The sequence below is a fragment of the Strigops habroptila genome, chromosome 7 (assembly GCF_004027225.2).
Source record: "Strigops habroptila isolate Jane chromosome 7, bStrHab1.2.pri, whole genome shotgun sequence".
NCBI classification, from domain to species: Eukaryota; Metazoa; Chordata; class Aves; order Psittaciformes; family Psittacidae; genus Strigops; species Strigops habroptila.
In genome coordinates, this window is record NC_044283.2 from 34,811,958 (window position 1) to 34,832,012 (window position 20,055).

General features: G+C 38.4%; 1 protein-coding gene across 27 annotated transcripts in view; it reads right to left on the reverse strand.

Moving 5' to 3' along the window:
* TENM3 (teneurin transmembrane protein 3) overlaps window positions 1–20,055 on the reverse strand; it is an 817,612-nt gene that overhangs the window by 103,766 nt on the left and 693,791 nt on the right. For all 27 annotated transcript variants that reach the window (XM_030491587.1, XM_030491600.1, XM_030491599.1 and 24 more), the window contains one exon: window positions 16,316–16,554. In XM_030491587.1, the coding sequence (XP_030347447.1) occupies window positions 16,316–16,554 (239 nt within the window). The remainder of the gene's footprint in view (window positions 1–16,315; window positions 16,555–20,055) is intronic.

Consider the following 20,055-nt stretch of genomic DNA (forward strand, 5'->3'; position numbering starts at 1 on the left):
TTTTGGGATGGAGATGTAAAAGTTCAATCCCCTTCTCTGTTTCTATTATGTTCAGAGAAATGGTAGGTTTACTTCTTCATCTAAAGAATTTGATATATGAAGCAAAATTAAGGCAAAAACATATAAAACAAAATATATTTCTCTATTCTCAGATGTTCTTTTAGTCCCAAATCTAATGTAAAGCAGTTTCGTGATTTTTGGATTAAATATTGCCTGTCAGGTCTCCTTTATTCCCATTCCATTTGGCACAAATTTCGTGTTAGAAAATGACAATGAACACAAGAGACCCTTCCTAGAGTCACTAGTTCCAAGTCTGCCAAATCTATGAGGCTACTAACACTGGAACAACTTTCAACACTGGCGTATCTCTGATGGCAGCAAGAACTTGTCTGAGAATGCCAGATGCCTCTAACCAGAAGACATGCAGCTTGAGATGGTTGTGGTCAGGGACAAAAACAACTCAATCCAAATAACCCACAGCTGTGAGCATGGATGAAGCCTCAGGGGCTGGGAGGAAAGACGGGCTGTCACAATACAAATGTGTTCACTAAATCCTAACAAAAGCCTCCTTTTACTTCTATCAGGACTGGGACAATTCCTTCCATTATGAACAGGATGATTTTTTATGAAACAGACGATGATATCCTCTCCCTGTTCTGCTGTTTCAGTCCTCAACTCTATTCTGCAAAGTAATCTCTAGCCACCAACAAATCTTCACTTGCTGGAATTATGACAGCATTTTACCTTGGGACTGACAGAGTTGTTCAAGGTGGTATTTGTACTGCTGAAGGCCAAATTATCAGGATTATGGCCAGCTGTTTAGAGTGTGGTGATAGTTTAAACGGTGAGGACTCTGCTCCCTCTAACAGAGTGGAAAGGAGAGGCATCAGAGAGGAGAAAGACCTCTAGGATCTGTGCTGTTCTGGGCATGAACACAGCAGCGTCTAGGTGATGCTGGCTTATATGGCTGAATTCTCCAGAACAAATCTCAAACATACAAGCAGTAAACAAACCAACAATTGAGATTTCTCCAACGCCTCCTCCCCCACCATATTTCTGCAAAGTAGAACATGCCAAACGGACTGAGAGATTCAAAAGTAAAATTCAGAGCTCAGATTAAAGGAGTGCATTTATACCTACAGTAGCACTGATGTTAGCACAAAAATGCTATCATTTGTTATAGGTTATCAGGTAATCTTACCATCTGTCACCACATAGTCCACTGAAGGTTTTCTGATTCACCTTAAACTGTTTTGTCAAGCCTGGCTGATCTTACCTTTCACTGTGTAATTAAGGTCTACTTATTTTGGTTTGTAATCAGTGTACGAGGCCTTCATTTCCACTCAATACTTAAACCAACAACTAAGAATACATTTCACAGCAAACACTTGAAAAAGTATTATGAGTAGATTACACTGCATAAAACATTTTGCAATAATCTGCTTCAAGAAGTTGCTGCTATCAGGCCCTTTCATTCTTTTAAAGTTGCCAGCCCATTTGCCTTGCAAGCCTTTCTAGCCTTACTAACCTTTCTCAGGCTAGTATTGCTGTCCTTTATGCATTCTCTTTACAAGGAACTTGTTCTTGAGCAAACACACTGTATTATCACTTCAAAACCCTCCTTGTGACTTTCTTCAGCAATCCAAAAAGAAATCAGTCCCTTTATTAGTAGGTGATAAGACAGGGTAATTTATGTAACTATGTGGCAGAACTAGAACTATGCGAGCTGACAACTACCTGATGCATTCGACTGAGGAGTGTTTTCTCTTCCCTGCCTTGCTCACAAGCTCAAAGCTCTCTTCTGCCAAAGTTATGAGAGGCACAAAAATGGACTGTAAAAGAAAACCAATTTAGGTAGCTGTTTTTCCATTTAGCAAAAACTGGTCTTGCCTGGATTTTTTTTTTTTCCATCTCCTCAAACACTTGAATGGTAAGAGGACAGGGACAGCTAGTTGATAAAGAAATTAGGTGTTAGCATCCTCCAGCATCTAGGATGTAGTTCTGAACAGAAAACAACATTTGGACACAGACGTGAATATACATACAGTGCTGGGGTTTATGGTTGCTATCAGAAAGAAAGAATTTTTTTTCCTTTGTAGGAAGAGCATCAATATGCAGTAAAAACCAGAGAAACTTATTATCTGTGCTGGTCAAAATTCAAGGGCGTCTCTACCGTAACTTACCAGGATCAAACACACTTTTTTTTTTTTTTGAAGTACTGTAAGTGACAAATAGGCTCACGAAAATATGAAAAACAAAGGGCATGGCAAACAAAATTTGAGCCATGCAAGTGAGAGCACTAAAGATGCAGGTAAACAAGCAAAACCATATGCATATAAGCACAAGCTTTATTCAGAGAAGCAGCCCTACAGTAACTGGAGAGGTAACTGATGTCTGAGTCTCAAGTCTCTGAAGTACTGGTCGGAAGTGCCAGTAATTCATCACCTTCCATTCTGAATTTGGTAAACTTGTTTTTGCAGTGAAGGAGTTCTAAAAACGACAGAATACATTTCAGGGGAAAAAAGAATTTACAGACAGGAGGATTCTTTTAAGTAGAAAGAAGCAGAAACAGAGTTGCCTGAATTGAGAAATGGACTTCCCATGTTCCTCCAGCTCTTCCAAGTATAACAACAGATGAAAATTAATACTTGACAGCAGAAAGGAAAAAAAACAGCAGCTAAGTCTAAGTAGCAATCATCTCCCCAAAACCTCCAGAGAAGGTCTATGGTGCATGTTCTATAAACATAAAGAACTATACACTGTAGAGAAAGTTGTCAAGAAGAACTGAATGATGCTGACGACCCTCTTCCCTTTCTCCCATGTGTTTTACAAGGTATGGTAATCAAGTCTTATTATTCATGAAGCTGTACTTGAAGAGGAGCTTCTTCCGAAGATACTGAACTGATCTTCCAGGACTGCTACGTATTTCTGGGTCCTGGTGCTTTCAAACCATGATTTACAAAATTGCTTCCCTAGAATTAATAGAATAATATATATGCACACTTGCATATAAGGAAAAGTGAATATCATTTATATTTAAAGCAATGCACAAAGATTATAATTTAAACTAAGCAAATTGCAATTATTGCTCAATCTTGTTGAAGGATTATCTTCTAGTTCATCTCCCTGTTGGCAATACATTTTCAAATGAAATATTTGAACACTGAAGTGGTTTTTGAAATTATCTCCCATATATTTTTCTTGCAGCTATAATTAGAATCTAAACCTATTTTATTCTGAAGGACCTGGAGTGGACCAGAAGATGTGCAAATCAACTGTCAGTGATTTGCATTCATTTGCTTTTTTCTAAGATAATAGGATGATTTGGATGTTGCTGCAGATCAAACAGTGAATTAAAACCAGTTAATTAAAATTTCAAATAAAGCAAATTAAAAGTTAGAAAGACAAGTTCTTTATTTATTACTGTTTTTCTCAAATCAACAAAAAGCCTGTTATCTCTAAATTCAAAATAACTTAAAAGTGCATGCTTTTGAGCACCCTCAAAGGGTTAGCCATCAGAAGCATCATATAAAAGTTTCTGAACCTGTATTTTGAATGTAAAACATTTCAGTATAGCATTATATGAAAAACTTAGCAATATCTATCCAGATCAATATAGTAACTGAAAAAGCGTGGTCTCTCTCCTTTTATCCTGCACTGTTAAACGGGTCCATTGATTTTACTGTTTCACCTGAAAAAAAAAATCCAACCTTTATACTCCTCATTTTCTCTTGGAATATTTTCTTAACAAAGAATTTGCAAAACACATCACAGAAAATTGCCTAGAAAAAAATATAGCAACAAAGATGTATCAGCTATCTTCTATGGATAAACTGACTTTCTTTGCCACTAATCAAAGATGAGTATATGCCATTTTAAAGTATGGTTGCATTTGAATTGTTAAGATGCATGGTAGTCTTTGACTAAGTATTTCTACTACATTCACCCCAAAATGGAACGTTTATTCCTCTGAAAACGTGTATGGCTAGATGTCTCATTTTAGTTGTCAAGCCTTGGACTTTCATATAACAATGGTCTAATTCTGTCAACAGCATTATGTGAGGCTCATTCAAAGCTTAAGGGAGAATCCAGATTTTTTAAAACAGAAACAAAGATTCAATAGCCTCTTATTTAAATAAGATATTTATTCTGATGACCATCCAATGTTCTCCAGTATGTAACACTCTTCAGTGTTACCTAAACAGTCTTTAGTATTATGGTGGGCTTTACCCTGAACAGAGCTTTCTTCCCACCCCCCCCCTTTGTTTTTGTTTTGTTGTATGTTCGTTTTTTTTCCAGATAATGTTGTTCACAGTTAACAAGACGGTGAAAAATCATTACAGGTACAGAAATGATGGTGGAGTGCATATTAGACTGCTGACTCCTCTGAGATGAGAGTTGTTTAGTCTCTTTTAGTTCATACAAAGGCATGAAAAACATCCATAAATTTTGGGTTTCTATCTAATAAAGTCATAATCAATGATTTTGTTGTCAAGTATTGTGTGTGTGTGTGGGAAAAGTCCCCTGATTTACGCTTTTCAAGACTAGGTTAAGACTGCAGGATAATTACTTCACTGTATTCCTTCAGGCATTTCTTTACTCTCCCTTCTCTATCTTTAACTCCTTCCCCTTCCTTCCTTAAAGTCACTTTCTGGAAAACAGCTGAGGCCCACGTTTGTGCTTATCTATTCTATTTTTTTTCCACAACTCCAACAGAAGTCTTGCTCAGGGCGACATCCTTTAGATTGCACTCCTCGTAAAAAAGAAGTGTTAAGAAAAGACATGTCCATGTAAAGTCTCAAAATTCGTTGGAATCATCTTTCTTAGGCAAGAGCATCAATGAACAGGTCCAACCATTTTTATAGTTCAAAAGCCTTATTTTTTACAAAACAACCCCAACAAATCCAAATGCAACAAAACCCCACAAATCTCTTGAGGTATATAATAGTAATGAAGTGGCACTATATGAACATGCTTAACCTATTTGCATGTTGATGGCATAAAGAAGTGACGTCTGATGAAAAGACTTAAGAACCAAAGGAAAAAGAAGCAGGGGCCAATTAACGTGATGTTCAAAGGACACACCGAGCTGGGATTTTATAGTATGTAGTGAACTACTGGAGTTGCATATTTCCATCTCATGACTGGCTAGAAAAGATCAAACCTTTTTTATTCCATATTAAGAATGACAGAGTATTACAGCAAACATGCAATAAGGAGAAATGTAATAAGCCTTAATAAAAGATGATAATAAGGTTTGATAAGAACTTTTGGACTGTCACCAAATCTGGAATGTAAGATGAAAGCAACTGCATGTAGAGATTGTAGTGTGTTATTTGGAACCCCACAGAGCTAAACTGTGATTAGAACTACATATTTTTCCATAAATTAGCTTTTGTTTTGAATTTCCTGCTGAGATCATATACAAGTTGATTGAACGTGCAAGTCAATATACAGGTTTTCTAATTCTTTGCTGTTTGTTAGGGTTCATGATATCACGATTACAGCGGTCCACTTGTAGATTAAAGGTATGCGATTGAGGCCAAAACAAAATAACTTAAAACCTCTTTACAAAAGACATTTAGAAACAGAACGGACATGCTGAGATCACCATCAAAGAGGCCTTTTTACACAACTCTACCTTACCTCAACACCTCCAATATAAACTTGTAAGCCACCTGCTATCTGCATGAGCAAATAATCTTGTGCAAATCCTTGGCTCAAAAACCAAAGGTTTAAGTCAGCTCAGTGACTGCAGTCATCCACCTACTGAAACCTCTCCACCACCCTCTATTTTAGCTCAGCTCCTCACAGGGACATAGCTCCTCACTACCTCACTAGCAATCATGTCTGCCTAAGCAGCTGTGTGTCTGGGCCAGAGACACACAGGAGGGAGTGGGCACTAGATAGAGCATCCCTTATTTTATAGTCATTAATATTTTATGTGCATTGAAATAACACACCATGTTCCTCCAGCGGCTTCACTAAAGTGAGATGTGGCTTTTATGAAACTATTCCTGTGAGCAAAGATATACCATAGATCCATGAAAAATATTATGAATAAAAAGCAAGCAGAAAAAAGAATTTATCATATATGCTTTACAGAAGGAATCTGTGACATAAAGACAACCTTACTGTTAATTGTTTGTAAGACCAATGACTTGTTGCTTGCAAGCCAGTTTGTAAGCCACTTTGTATTTTTTAAGAGTTATGTAAGCCTTGGGAAACACAAGTTCGGATTACAGTTGATACATTAGTTAGGATACATTGACTTTTTTCCCCCCTTAAAATAAAATCAGCCAAGAGACTGAACTATAAAATCTTACAGATGATATTAAGAATAGGCAGTCTTAGTTTAAAGTAACAGTCACTTATAAAATTGATGGAGAAAATCAACTACTCTTTTTGCTGTGTGAAAAGATTGGATTAGTGATAAGGATGCATTTTAATATTATCCTCTACTTTTTGCTGCAGCTGAATTGAAATAACAAGAAGGATAGTATCTCTCCTGTTCAAACATGTGGATACCTCAGTATCATTATATCTACTTGAGATTACTAACAGGAGAGAGACAGAAAAGAAGTTGCTGGGGCAACCTAGTCTAGTGGAAGGTGTCCCTGCACATGGCAGAAAGGTTGAAACTAGATGATATTTAGGGTCCTGTCCAACCCAAACCATTCTGTGATTCTATGAAATAAATATACTACTCTTCCTGTACCATAGTAATGGTAACTTAGAAGTACTTTTCAATTAAAATCACAGGAAACCCACCTGTTTCTTTACTTAAAGGTTTCTGGAGCTAGCTAATTTTCCAAATGGCTGATATTAATTTACAATACCTAATCCCTTCCTATATTACTCCTTGCATAGCGTTATTAAAAGATGCTTTTGTGTTATTTTATTTCATCGAATGTTGGCAAAACCATTCTGCTTTTGTTTGATTGGTTTTATCATTGAGGAAAACTAAGTTTGCAAATGCAAATGTCCACAATTGTAGCACATTTGTTTTTCCTGGATTATAAAACTACAAATGCTGTTATGCGTGATGATTCCTAAGAGACAGTATTTTTTTTTTTTAATGGTTTTGTGAATGAAGTTGTCTGAAATGGCATCAATGTGAAAATGAAGGGTCTCATATTTAAAAGATTCCTGTCTACTTCAGAGGACACCTAACTTTCATCTATAATTAATCGCTGCAGTGGGTTAATTACACCTATATACAACCCATGTGCTTCTGCGATCTCAATCATAAATGTAACATCAAATAATATTGCTCAAAGCAAGTTTGGACACATGTACTTGACCTTTTTATTCTAAAGTGCTTCTGTATGGAAAAGCTTACTAAAATCTCATCTAAATCTGACATTTTTAACAGCATGCATTTCTTAAAGCATTCTAAAAGAGGCCAAACAGTTGTCTTCATAGAAGAGATTAAAGATTGCAATTTACACAAAATATATAATTTATAAAAGATGCAACTTATACACAAAACTATGAGTTTTAATACATGTATTATGATTCACGTATCATAGCAGATAGCACATCTCTAGGGGCTGGCTTGTTTCTTCACATACAGGAGTTGTAAATTAATGGAAACTACCAGCAGAGAAGACTGTAACTGTATGTCCACAACAACTTAGATAATCACCTGAGTTAATTTCATCTCTGCTTTGCAAAATCTCTTAAACATAAGTATGCATATAAAGTATTACATATGCATACATGCTACGAAAATATACTACATGTTTACACGCATTGATAAAATAGGAACTACATCTTCAAATTAGTGTAAGCTTGCTATTTATCACAAAAAAAAGGTAGCTGGTATAATTTAACTTCATTTCTCATTAGACTAAAAATTGGTACTATTTAGGACTCTGCCAGAAGATTATAGGAGGAGCGCAGAAGGGCCCACATCTCTACAGAATGTGCTTGCAAGAATCACAGAATCATTTAGGTTGGAAAAGATGTTTAAGATCATTGAGTCCAACCATTAACTTACCACTGCCAAGTCCACCACTAAACCATGTCCCTAGGCACCATGTCTACATGTCTTTTAAACACCTCCAGGGATGGTGACTCAACCATTTCCTTGGGCAGCCTGTTCCAACACTTGACAACACTTTCGGTGAAGACATTTTTCCTAATATCCAACCTAAACCTCACCTGGTGTTACCTGAGGCCCCTTGTTCTTGTGCTATCACTTGTCACTTGGGAGAAAAGACCAACACCCACCTCGCTACAATGTCCTGGCAGGTAGTTGTAGAGAGCAATGAGGTCTCCCCTGAGCCTCCTTTTCTCCAGGCTGAACAACCCCAGTTCCCTCACCCACTCCTCACAGGACTTGTGCTCTAGACCCTTCACCAGCTTCGTTGTCCTTCTTCAGACATGCTCTAGAACCTCAGTGTCTTTCTTGTAGTGATACTGCATCAGAGTATGACAGCAGAATCACACAGTATGGCACCTATGGACAATGACATCATGTCAACCTGCAGTTTATTATTACACCTGTTACACTGCCAGCATTACAGAGTTTGAATTTGCTCCACTAAGCAAAAGTGAAGGGTGACAGGATTATTGCAAAAATTTTGTGATAAATCTTTATTAGAATACAAGCCTTTTTTGAAACAGAGGTGGGTATGCTCCTTGACAGATTAACTTTTTTAATCCCTTGAAATCTTGTCAAGTCTCTTTTAACCTTCTGATGGCCAATTACATGTTCCTACATCCTTCTGTGTGAGGATTATCTTTCTCAATGAATGTTTTATTCTCAGTTCCACTAAGAATAATAGCATGCGGCATCCACACCACCAATCAAATGTTAATAGTGTGCACTCCTGAAATAGTAAGTATTATATTATGTTTTGCACTTCGTCTGAAACACAGTAACAAGATCTTTGCTTAAAAAACATCAACTGAAGGCATTATCCATAATGGTATTCTTGCAAGAGACAAGAAAGTGTATTTAAAGTTCATGCTTCAAGACATAGATGTTCAACATGTTTAGATTTTATACTATTTCAATGAAAGATGTTAAAAACACTTTCAGCCCAATTCAGCCCAGTAAGGTAGTGAAACATAACAACTTAATTTTCTGACTAGTTATTCTTTCTCTGCCTCCCAGTTTTCAAAGAAAGATTGTGGTAAACATAATACCATTATTGTTTACAAAATATTTACACACTAAGGAGGTACAATGAGCTCATCAGCAATGCTGTAAATATTACATGAAATTCATACAGATACCTAAAAGTCATGGCTATGGAATACCATGGAAATTAAATTAATCTCATGTTAGACATAGCTGAAAATCTCTGCAATGCACAGTCATTGAAGTTCTAGCTGGAATATTAAGCTTCATGTTAAAGCATAAAAACTGACAGTCACATGTGTCAGAAATGGCTGAAAGGAGTTGCCTGAACTGATGTTAGTAAGTCATGGCCTACAACTATCAACTATCTGGCTTTTGGTACTTCAGGATGCTAACATTCTTTAGAAATTTCAGGAGGTGGTTTGTGCCTGCTAAAGAAGTGTGCTGCATGGCATTCACCAAGTATATGACCACATGCTAAAGGCCCAACTGATGAGACTACATACATGATCTTCTGTCTGAAAAGAGCATCATGAGGCACTGATGTCTAAAACAACAGGCAAGCAGATTTTGACAGACACAGAGCAGACACACACACTAGGGAGGCAGAGCCCTACACACAGCGTTGCCATCGGAGGCAGCCAGCTTCTGGCTGCCCATACATTTGGAGCTGAATGAGACCTGGAAATGTCCATTCTGGACAGAAGCAAGACATCACTGTGTACCTAATACACAGCTTCTTACTTTGAAGGGCAGCCACTTCCAACTCCCATCAAGCCTGAACTGATACCAGAAACCTTCAATCTAGGAAAAGAAAGGATGACAGGGAACACAGCTGCTGCCTTCAAATGTCCTAGCAATACCCGGAGCCTTCCCTAAAAGTCCCATGGACTGTTAATTTATTTTTTTTTTCAGTCAGATATATAAATCACAGAATCACAGACTGGTTTGGGTTGCAAGGAACCTTAAAGATCATCCACCTTCCACTAGAGTAGGTTGCTCAATGTCCCATCCAACCTGGCCTTGAACACTTCCACCGATGGGGCAGCCAGAATTTCTCTGGGCAAGCTGTTACAGTGTCTCACCACCCTCATAGTAAAGCATTGCTTCCTAATGCCTAATCTAAATTTACCCCCTTCCTGTTTAAAACCATTCCTCCTTGCCCTATCACTACATGCCCTTGTAATATATATTAGTCTACCTCAATGCCTTTAATTTGATGGAAAAAGAAATGGTGTGAGAGCATAAACCTGGCAAACTGTAAAAATTTGCCACATATCTGCAGACAGGGAACATATTGCCAACACGACACCTCAGTGAAGCTCCAGTCATAGCCAAGGTCCCAGCACAACCTAGGGAAGAAATGGAGAGAGACAGAAATGGGGACAGAAATGGGGAGAGAATACAGAAAAACAAAAGTTCTTGATGAAACTCTCAGTGACAAAAGCATTACAATACTCAAATTTAAACGCAGGTCAAAGAGAAAAAGTTACAATAAACACATAATGAATGTAAAGGTGATTAATGGCAACTATTCTCCCTCATGCCTGTTAATTACAATACCTATGCTGGGTATTGTAATAAAAATTCCATTTAAGTGGCATTATTAATTAAGTTGTTTTCCTCATTCCTGGCAGTAATTGAGCTTTACAAACAGCAGAATAATGTTAACTTGGCATTGCAATCAAAAAGAAGTATTATATTGTTCTTTATTGATAAAGTAAAATAGATTCCTTTTGATTACAAGTATATTTAGTCACTGCTTTAGACACAAAAATCCAGTTCTATAATTGTCACAGTTGTAAGCCCATTAGTTTGGGGGAGGGCGACTATCTCCTGTGCCACTGAGCCCAACAGGAAAGGCATCTGGTCCTCCACAATCTGGAAATAGATGTGAATGCCAGCACTGTCACGCTAAATCCTGAGTAATATAGGAGAACCACAGACAACAAACTTGTAAACAGCACTGGAGACATGGAAAGTTAAGCTCAGTCTGCAGAAACAGACAACTGCCTAATCTTTAAGGATTACTTAAACTCACATGCAGGATAGTTAACTGACCCTCAGGTGTAATTTTCACACTCTGCATCCCTCTCTGTCAGCCTCCTGTAATAATGAAACTTCGCTATTTTTTCCTACCTCCTTCTTCTCTTTCTACCTTAAAACCTCTTAAGTTGCTCTGTTACTGTGCTCAATAAGTTTTTGAGATAACTCCAGAGATAGTTGTTCATTATCAGAAATCTATTAGCAGATAAATTTTCAGCTTAAGTATCTTGAGATGATGAGAAAACAGCAACATTTTCAGAGGCACAAAAAGCATGAATGCACAACATAATAACCACAATGTATTTATTTTTACATAAATGTGGAAAATTATCTGTAATTATGAAACATGGCTTTCAAGTCTGGTATCTCTTTTCCATTCACATTTCATTTGCAATTTGCATTATGACTGTATGGTCATCTCTGTGTCATAGCAGAAGAGCAGTTTCTCTACTCTTTCTCACAGAATGAAATATAAACTAAAATACGTCTTTCCCAGAAGATGTCTGAGTCATTAAGTCTAAATGTTAGCTTTCTTCTCTGTTCAAAATGGATTGGCTTAACTGTTCACAGTAAGCAGTAGTGATAAAAAAAGTCCTGTGGCCTTTTTAATTAAATAAAATTCCTTTTTCCCTTTTTTTCCCTACAGAAGAGATGTCCCTCTGTTATCACTAATATGTAAATATTTGCTTTATCACAAAGAATAGCTGGCTGGTGTATATTCTTGTTCTGACCATTTGCTAGAGAACTAAGGCTAACAAAATGATCAATCCAAAGGTACACAGAGGGTAAAATGCTCAACAGACTTGGAACTATGACAGATTGTTGTGAAGAAGTGAGGACAGCAGAGGCCTAAGTAGGTCAGGTCTCACTGTGTATTCAAAGAATGTTTTATGTTCATAGAAACCTATTTAGCAGACATAAGACAACATTCATGACAGATGCATCCAATCTTGCAGTATACAACTCTTCAAGCTTATCTGACTGAACCTCATATTGTGTAATTCCAACACTAACTGAGGAAAATGGATCGTGTCTTTGGTTCTATGCACAGTGAAAATGGCACTAGTCTTGTGTATTGACTTAGACAATGTCAAAACAGTGCCATATCTGGCATTGCCTGATGTACCCAAATTCTCATTAATTTCTTCTCGTTGTTGAATCAACACTACAGAAGAAATAATTACTCCAGTACCAGCCTGTTAATATAGCTGCTCAGAGTCCATGCTAAGCAACATATTAGAAACAATTCCTGACTGATGTGATTCTCTATAATTGCACAGTGATTTTTTCTGTTAGAAAAAAACCCTACACCCAGGAACAACAAGCTCCTCTCCTTAATAACACCAAGAGTCAACAGAGAAGATCCCAAAAGGCAGAACTGAAGGATGCAGGTTACATATGAAACTGTGATTTGATGCCCATGTTTGACCTAGAAAAAGCTCGGCTTTTTCCCAAATACAAAACTTTCCCTTCATTCACACACTACAAATGATGGATGCTGAATGAGGCACTAAGACACGGGGAGCTGAAGGATGAAATTCTGTTTTGTCTTGCACATTGTAAAGCTGGACTCTATTTCTGGCTCTCACACAGACTCCGTGCACCAAGTTTGAGTAAAAGTATTGATGCACATATAAAAAGAGGTCAAACTAAGGCAACTTCATATTTCTTACTCTTTCACGGCTTAAACTTAATACTGCTCTTCCTAGTCTTCCAAACAGGGAAAAAGAATCTAACATGTTCATGTTGGAAAAAACCTGGCCATTTTCTTCCTTGGTTGCAAATCTGATTATGGACAGCAGTTAAGCAAATGAGCAGCTTGCACAAATTCCTGTGTAACCTTGATCCCCAAATGAGGCACTTTATATTCTTTATTCCCCATATTTTTAACCCATTATTTCAGTGAGCTTTTCTTTGAATCCTTTACTCTAAACTAGAGCTAATGTTTAATTTCACTCCTCTACATGTTGCTGCACTATCTTTTGGTTCAGGACTTGCATGTTCCTGTTGCTTAAGTCTTTGTTTTTCAACCATTTAACAGTAGATGAAGCCTCTAAACAACATTTTTCACAACTCACTTCTATTTTCTCTAAACATTAGCAGGTCTCACTGACAGGAATGGTAAACGTAATCATTTTGTACATTGCAAAATGGTTGAGAGAGACAACTACAGCTAGAAAAGGAAGAATATGCGTGGAGGCTGGAGGTGAGACTTTCTTTCCTTTAGACTGAAATAACATTTTCAATCCCTTGTGACCCCAAGACTGCATTAAGTGGCTTTACAATGCAGTGTTTGCTCTGGTCTCTACCCATGCTGAGACCCTCTGCTCTCACCTCCTCTTTGTAGATGTAGGAGTCTTTCCTCTCAGAGTGATGGAGGAAGTGCAAGACCGATCAGACTCTTGATGCAGCTCCTTCCTCTGGGTGGGCTAATTGATGGAGCAGTAAATGACTGAGCAGTTCTACAAAGGCAGACATGAAGTCTAGCAAACTGTCTCTTCTGCCTTATGTTGCCTGAGCAGAGGCAGTGGGATCTGAAGTCACTTTTTCTACTCCATACCCACTGCAACTAAAATAAGCCTGGGCATGAAACATTCATCTCTCCGCCTTCCTGAGAAGGGCTGGGTTACACCACCATTCACGGCGTGAGTGGTGCTACTAGTTCTTCAGTCTGCAGTGGCCACAGTCATAGAGGAGGTATCAGCCACACTATGTTCCTCACCAATGTGTACTGGCATATTTTGCAGCAAGTGCTGTAGCATTTTCACGCTTGTGGCAATGTCTCCCTGTGAAGTTCAAAATGCATCTCAAGCTGGCTTTACAAATGTGACATGCCACCTGAGCTGCTTAAACCTCAGCAGACAAGCCAGACCACTGTGTTAGAGGTATGTCACAGGATGCTAGAGGTCACACAATACTGCAGTCCTCCCCAATCTTTTTACATAATGACCAATTTCCTAACCAGTCATTTCTCTTTCGCACCTATGTTATGAAATGGTTAACCAAGTTGCAGGACTGTTTCCATCTTACATTAATGATTTTCACCAATTTATACTTGGATGGCCTATTAAATGGAGAGTATTTCTGATATTACATCTATAGAGATGGTAAAACCACATACATGAATGAGTGTAATCCATTCACAGTTTTATGGACCTGAAGTTCTCTAGAGAGCCTCCCTGAGTGCTGGATTTTACATTTAGATTGCTGAGTTAGCTGAAATATGTGTAATATCACCAGTAGGCAAAGAGCTCCCTATTGACTATGGGCAGAGGAAGGCCCTTGTGCATTGTTTATTTCAGCAAGGATGTGAGCTGGCATGCGCCCATGAAATGAAATGTTGTACAGCTATATTTGGGCTTTTTTTTACAGGGTATGTGAATAAATGATGTGTGGAGCTGAAAGCTCTCACTCACTGGAAAGCTCGGCTTTTTCCCAAATACAGGAATAGAGGCGCTTATATTTCTTAATGTGCCTGTGGGACAAATAATCCGGCACAGTTATCTTCCTGTGCCCCTCGGATTCATAAGTAATCTGGCTCTTTGGGGCCAGCAAAGTGTAGAGCTCAGCTCAGAATCAGGTCTTCAACATTTTACTATCTGTATGGCTGTTTTTCCCAGTTCTTGACAGTTATATTTCACACTGAATTCCTTTTCTTGTATTTATGTATTTATTTAGTAGCAAATATTTGCTTCTGAGGATTTATGAGACAGTATTATGGAGACTGAGCACAATTAATGTGTTTTGTAAGTGGGATTATTTCAATCCCACTTTAAAAAAGAAGTAGTATCGAAGCTTAACTTAAAACCACACCTTTATACCCCTGTGTACATTCACACAATACCCTCACAAATCCAATGATTGAAAGAGGCTTGACAGCAGTGACAAGCTCTAGATGCATACATGTCTTTTGCTCTTTGGGGTTGGCAGCTGAACTGGGAAGGCTGCTCAGGGGGCTCTGCTTTGCTGAGGCAGAGAGGAATTTCTCCAGCTACTCAGCAACCCAGTTTCTTGCATTTTTCACGAGAGCTTCAGCCCAGTAATAACTGCTTCAAAGGCTTTATACACCTTATGCTGTGCCTTGGATTGAAATGTAGCAAGCCTGTTTCAACAAAGGCAATAAAGACTTAAGGATCATAAGGCCTTCTAGGCTTTATTATTAATTTACACTGATTTTAAAGAGGGAAGGAAAGAAAGATTGATTCTCCCTTTTCTTTCTATGACTTCTTAAGACTATGAATCTGAGCGCAACCAATGACAAAACCCAGACCCTTACGCTTATTTTTCATAAACGTGGTGACTTAAGCTTCTAATTAACAAATCAGTCAAAAGAAAAGTATTTGAAGACCATTTATGGAATAAGAAGTGAAAACTGTAAAGTAGACAAAGCCACAGAAGAAGTTATGAGCACAAAGAGAGTCAGTTCTACTGCCTTATTAAAGTCAATGACATTTTTCTTACAGCCAAGCATTGCCCCCCATTAACTGCCTAAACCTCAAATTATGTAATATTTATAGTGAATGTTTAAGAAATTAAATAATTAAATAGATGAAGAAATAAAAGAAATCCTCTAAAATAAAAATTGGGAAATGGAATATAACAAACAAATAGAGAAAAGAGAGAATAATTAAAGATAAACAACCCACAAGAGAGGAAGAAGTCTCCATCTTCTCTGCATGCTGTCCTTTTGGACAATTATTTTCCCTATCTTGCAATCAAAAGTTTGTATTACACTTTTGCTCTAGCTCTACACACAAACATACATGTCTGTAATGATTAAATAAGTGACAGTTAGCATTCCTAAATGTAGTATTAGCTATATTTCATGCAAAATGAGAGAAAAAGAGTTCCATGGATACGCTGCAAGTTATAGTCACATTACAGAATTTTTACAGCCTGTATTTCAGAAATACTTTCATAGGAACTAGACACCACAGAGCTTAATTGCAGTTCAAATATTTCTTTGAAGTTAATTCACTCACCACCATACTGCAGAATGCTTGCAACACATTCGAATTTTATTTTTCCTCTAAACAATTGGGACTTTTCATTAAATTATTGTTGTGTTTTTTACTGTTACCAAAAACCTTGATAGTTAAAGGTTAGTATGTCACAGTTCATATACAATCCATCAGACACCCCTGTTCATGGTGACAGTTATAAAAAAATGGGACTCACCTATAAAGTAGGACAGCAGTATTGCCAGCAGCACTGAGACCCCTACGGCACAGAGTGCAGTACATTTCCAGCTACAGTACTTTGAAGACTTCTTGAATTTAAAAGCACTTCTGGATAGAGTGTTCCTAGGTAGTGGCCGAGTAGGAGGGGAATAAACAGAGCCGGATGCCATTGTGTACCCTGGCGTTGCAGTACTGAACAGCGGTGTGGTCCCTGTTCCTGTTTTGAATAGGAAATGCCTGTGGAAGAAAGAGTGTATGGTAAAGTATGAAAGTAATTAAAGCTGAAGCAGCCATACCTCTTCTATTTAATGTTGCCTATTTTTCAAATAGCTAACAACATCCAACCTACAAAGGGTCATAGAAGCAATACTTGTCACGACACTCACACATGGTAAAAAACACTTTCCCTTTAAGAAAAGACTGACACCCACCCTCCCACAGACATCAGTAATACACTGGTATACAGACAGGAAACAGAATTACCCAAAACACAGTATGGTAGGGAGGAGGTCTCTCAGAGTTTATCTGACAAGTAGGGACAGGCTTTCTGCTGCTGTTTATTTTTGTTGGCTTCCACTACAGACTATAGGGAACTCCATTTAAAAGTCAATAATGAGCAATCTGACTATAGCCCACACTACTTATCACAGTTTTCCTGGGTTAAGTACAAAGAAAACAGAAATCTCTCAGATACAAACTTTTGGCAACTTTCCCAAAATTAGTCAGTTAAAAGATTATTTTTTTTTGGTCCTAAATACTCAGTTCACTAATTCATATCTCCTTGCACATAATCTTACCATAACAAGATCTGATTATGGATATAGCAGCTTTGTTACAGCCCAAGGAAGTACTCTACAGAAATAGATTTAGTAAGTGCTCAAGAAGAACCACAACCAGCAACAGCAATGAAAAGCAAAGCCAAAGTTAAGACACACTCTGAGAGTTACCAGTAAACTTAATTTCTTTCAATTAAAATTTCTAAAAGAAATATTAGTCCCTGGGCCTATCTACAGTGGAATCCTCTAATTTTAGTTCATGCAAGCATAATTATTTTGGAAAAGCCTCTAAGCATGCCATATGCTACTTGGAGTTCTCCTCCTGATGCACGTATACAACTCTACGAACAACAAAACTTCATCCAAACAAAGATCTTTGCACATGGGTTTTTTCTACCAATTTGTTACTCTGGCAACTCTGTAGTGTAAGGTTTGACCGTACCTCATTAGGCTTGCAAAAGGAATACATTATAGCTAAAAATGGTAAGAAAGCACACTGTGGAGAATCTTGAACTTACCAAGCGCACAAACAGCTAAACAAAACTAGACAGGTGTTTGCATTTTTTAATAGGTAAGAGACACTCATGAATTGCTGATACCTAGATCCTCCTGAAGCTCAAGGGCATGCCTACACCACGTTTGCCCACTGCATGGGCATACCACTATATGGTATGGGTCAGAGCATCTAGCACCAAAGCTTTGGAGCAGAAAGCCCTCTAGTTACACCATGTGGCACTGTGGACTGCTTCTTAGCTGATGGGACTTCCATCCTCCAAGAACCATGCTTGGATCCCTGCATAGTAATGAACCAACCTATACAGGTATAGCAGCTTTGTCAGAAATGCACTAGAGAGACACAAGAAATTAATTTGCCCCACTGCAGCCTGAGAAAAACACCAGCAGTTGATAAACAAGGTTTGTTGTTTGCAGGTGATTTTGCTATGGAGGTTAACAGATGAACTAGAACATCTTGGCATAAGCCCTCTCCTTGAAAATATTTGCATTACAAACATGATCCCATGAAATATGCTACATAGGTTACTTCATTTTGAACAACATTAAACTTGCTAGCAATAACAACACAAGGATAAGCACTAGATCTAACAATTTTTCTTGGCTTCTGAGCTCAGAGGATTATCAATGATTTCAAAAGACAAAGTCCTGGTGGTTTAAATCCTCTCTAAGAAGGTATTTCATTAAAAGTTGTGACATTTTCTATGTAGTAAACACCAAAATAATAGTACCTAGCCCCATGTAAAAAATGTTTTACACTTTACACCATTACTGTGATTGTACAGACTCACAGAAGCATGTAGATTCATTAAGTCCTGATAAAGTGTCTTATCCACTTGACCATTACTGCTCTTTCATTTTCAGCTACAGATGGTAAATGTTATATCCAAGCATACTTCACAAAGGGTGTCTACATAGAACTCAAGAAAATGCCAAATAGAAAGGTGGCCATTTCTCTCTCTATGTGCAACGTGTACTGTTTTGGGGGACTGAAGGAAAGCCACGCTGTAGATATAATAATACCCCTCCTAAACATCAGCTTCCATGTTAAAAATAAGAAGCTGCCTGACCAACCTGCAATTTTCACATCCTCTTGCTCTTCCAGATAGGGTCAACACACTAAAATGGAAACTGGCATTATACAAGCACTTGAACAGAACTCCGTATACTCTAAGCTTTAACAAAATAATGCAACAAAACAGTTGGCCTCTGATCTTTTCCTTTTTTTTTTATCTTCTCTCCAAGAAAGTGAGAGATGAGATGTTTGCTTTGGTACAGCACAGCCTACTAAAGACTGTAATCCATATCCTCAAAGCTTTTGAGAAGATAATCCCATAGATAAACTCAGGAGATGGCCGCATACATGTGGTGCTGCAAGCTGTCATAGCTCTGACAGTTCATCTCAGGCATCAAGGCAATGAGAGGAAATCGTAACTTTTATACGTGAATCGCAGAATCATTTAACTTGGAAAAGAATTTTAAGATCATCTAGTCCAACCATTAACATAGAACTGCCAAGTCCACCACTAAACGATGTCCCTAAGTATTACATCTATGCATCTTTTAAACACCTTCAGGGGACGGTGACTCCACCACCTCCCCGGGCAGCCTGGTCCAATGCTTGATAACCCTTCTGCTGAAATTTTTTTTCCTAATATCCAATCTAAACCTCCCCTGATGCAACTGGAGGCCATCTCCTCTTGTCCTGTTGCTTGTTACTTGGGAGAAGAGACTGACACCCTCCTCACTACAACCTCCTTTCAGGTAGTTATAGAAAGCAATAAAGTCATAGATTCATGGAATGGTTTGGGTTGGAAGAGACCTTCAAATGTCATGTAATCCAACCCCCATGCAATAAGCAGGGACATCTTCAACTAGATCAGGTTGCCCAGAACCACATCCAGCCTGGCCCTGAACGTCTCCAGGGATGGCACATCTCCTCTCTGGGCAACCTGTGCCAGTATTTTACCACCCTCATTGTAAAGAACTTTTTCCTCACAACCAGCCTGAAAAATTCTCACCAGAGCATCCTTTTCTCCAGGATAAACAACCACACTTTCCTCAGCCTCTTAAGACTTGTGCTCTAGACCCTTCACCAGCTTTGTTGCCCTTCTTCAGACATGCTCCAGCAACTCAGTATCTTTCTTGTAGTGAGCGGCCCAGAACTGAACACAGGATTCGAGGTGCAGCCTCACCAGTGCTGAGTACAGGGGGACAATCACTTCCCTAGTCCTGCTGGCCACACTGTTTCTGATACAGGCCAGGATGCCATTGGCCTTCTTGGATGCCTGGGCACAAGCTGGTTCATGCTCAGCCAGCAGTCAATCAGCACTCCCAGGTCCTTTTCCACTGAGCAGCTTTCCAGCCACTCCTCCCCAAGCCTGTAGCGTTGCATGGGGTTGTTGTGGCCCAAGTACAGGACGCAGCCCTTTGCCTTGTTGAACCTCAC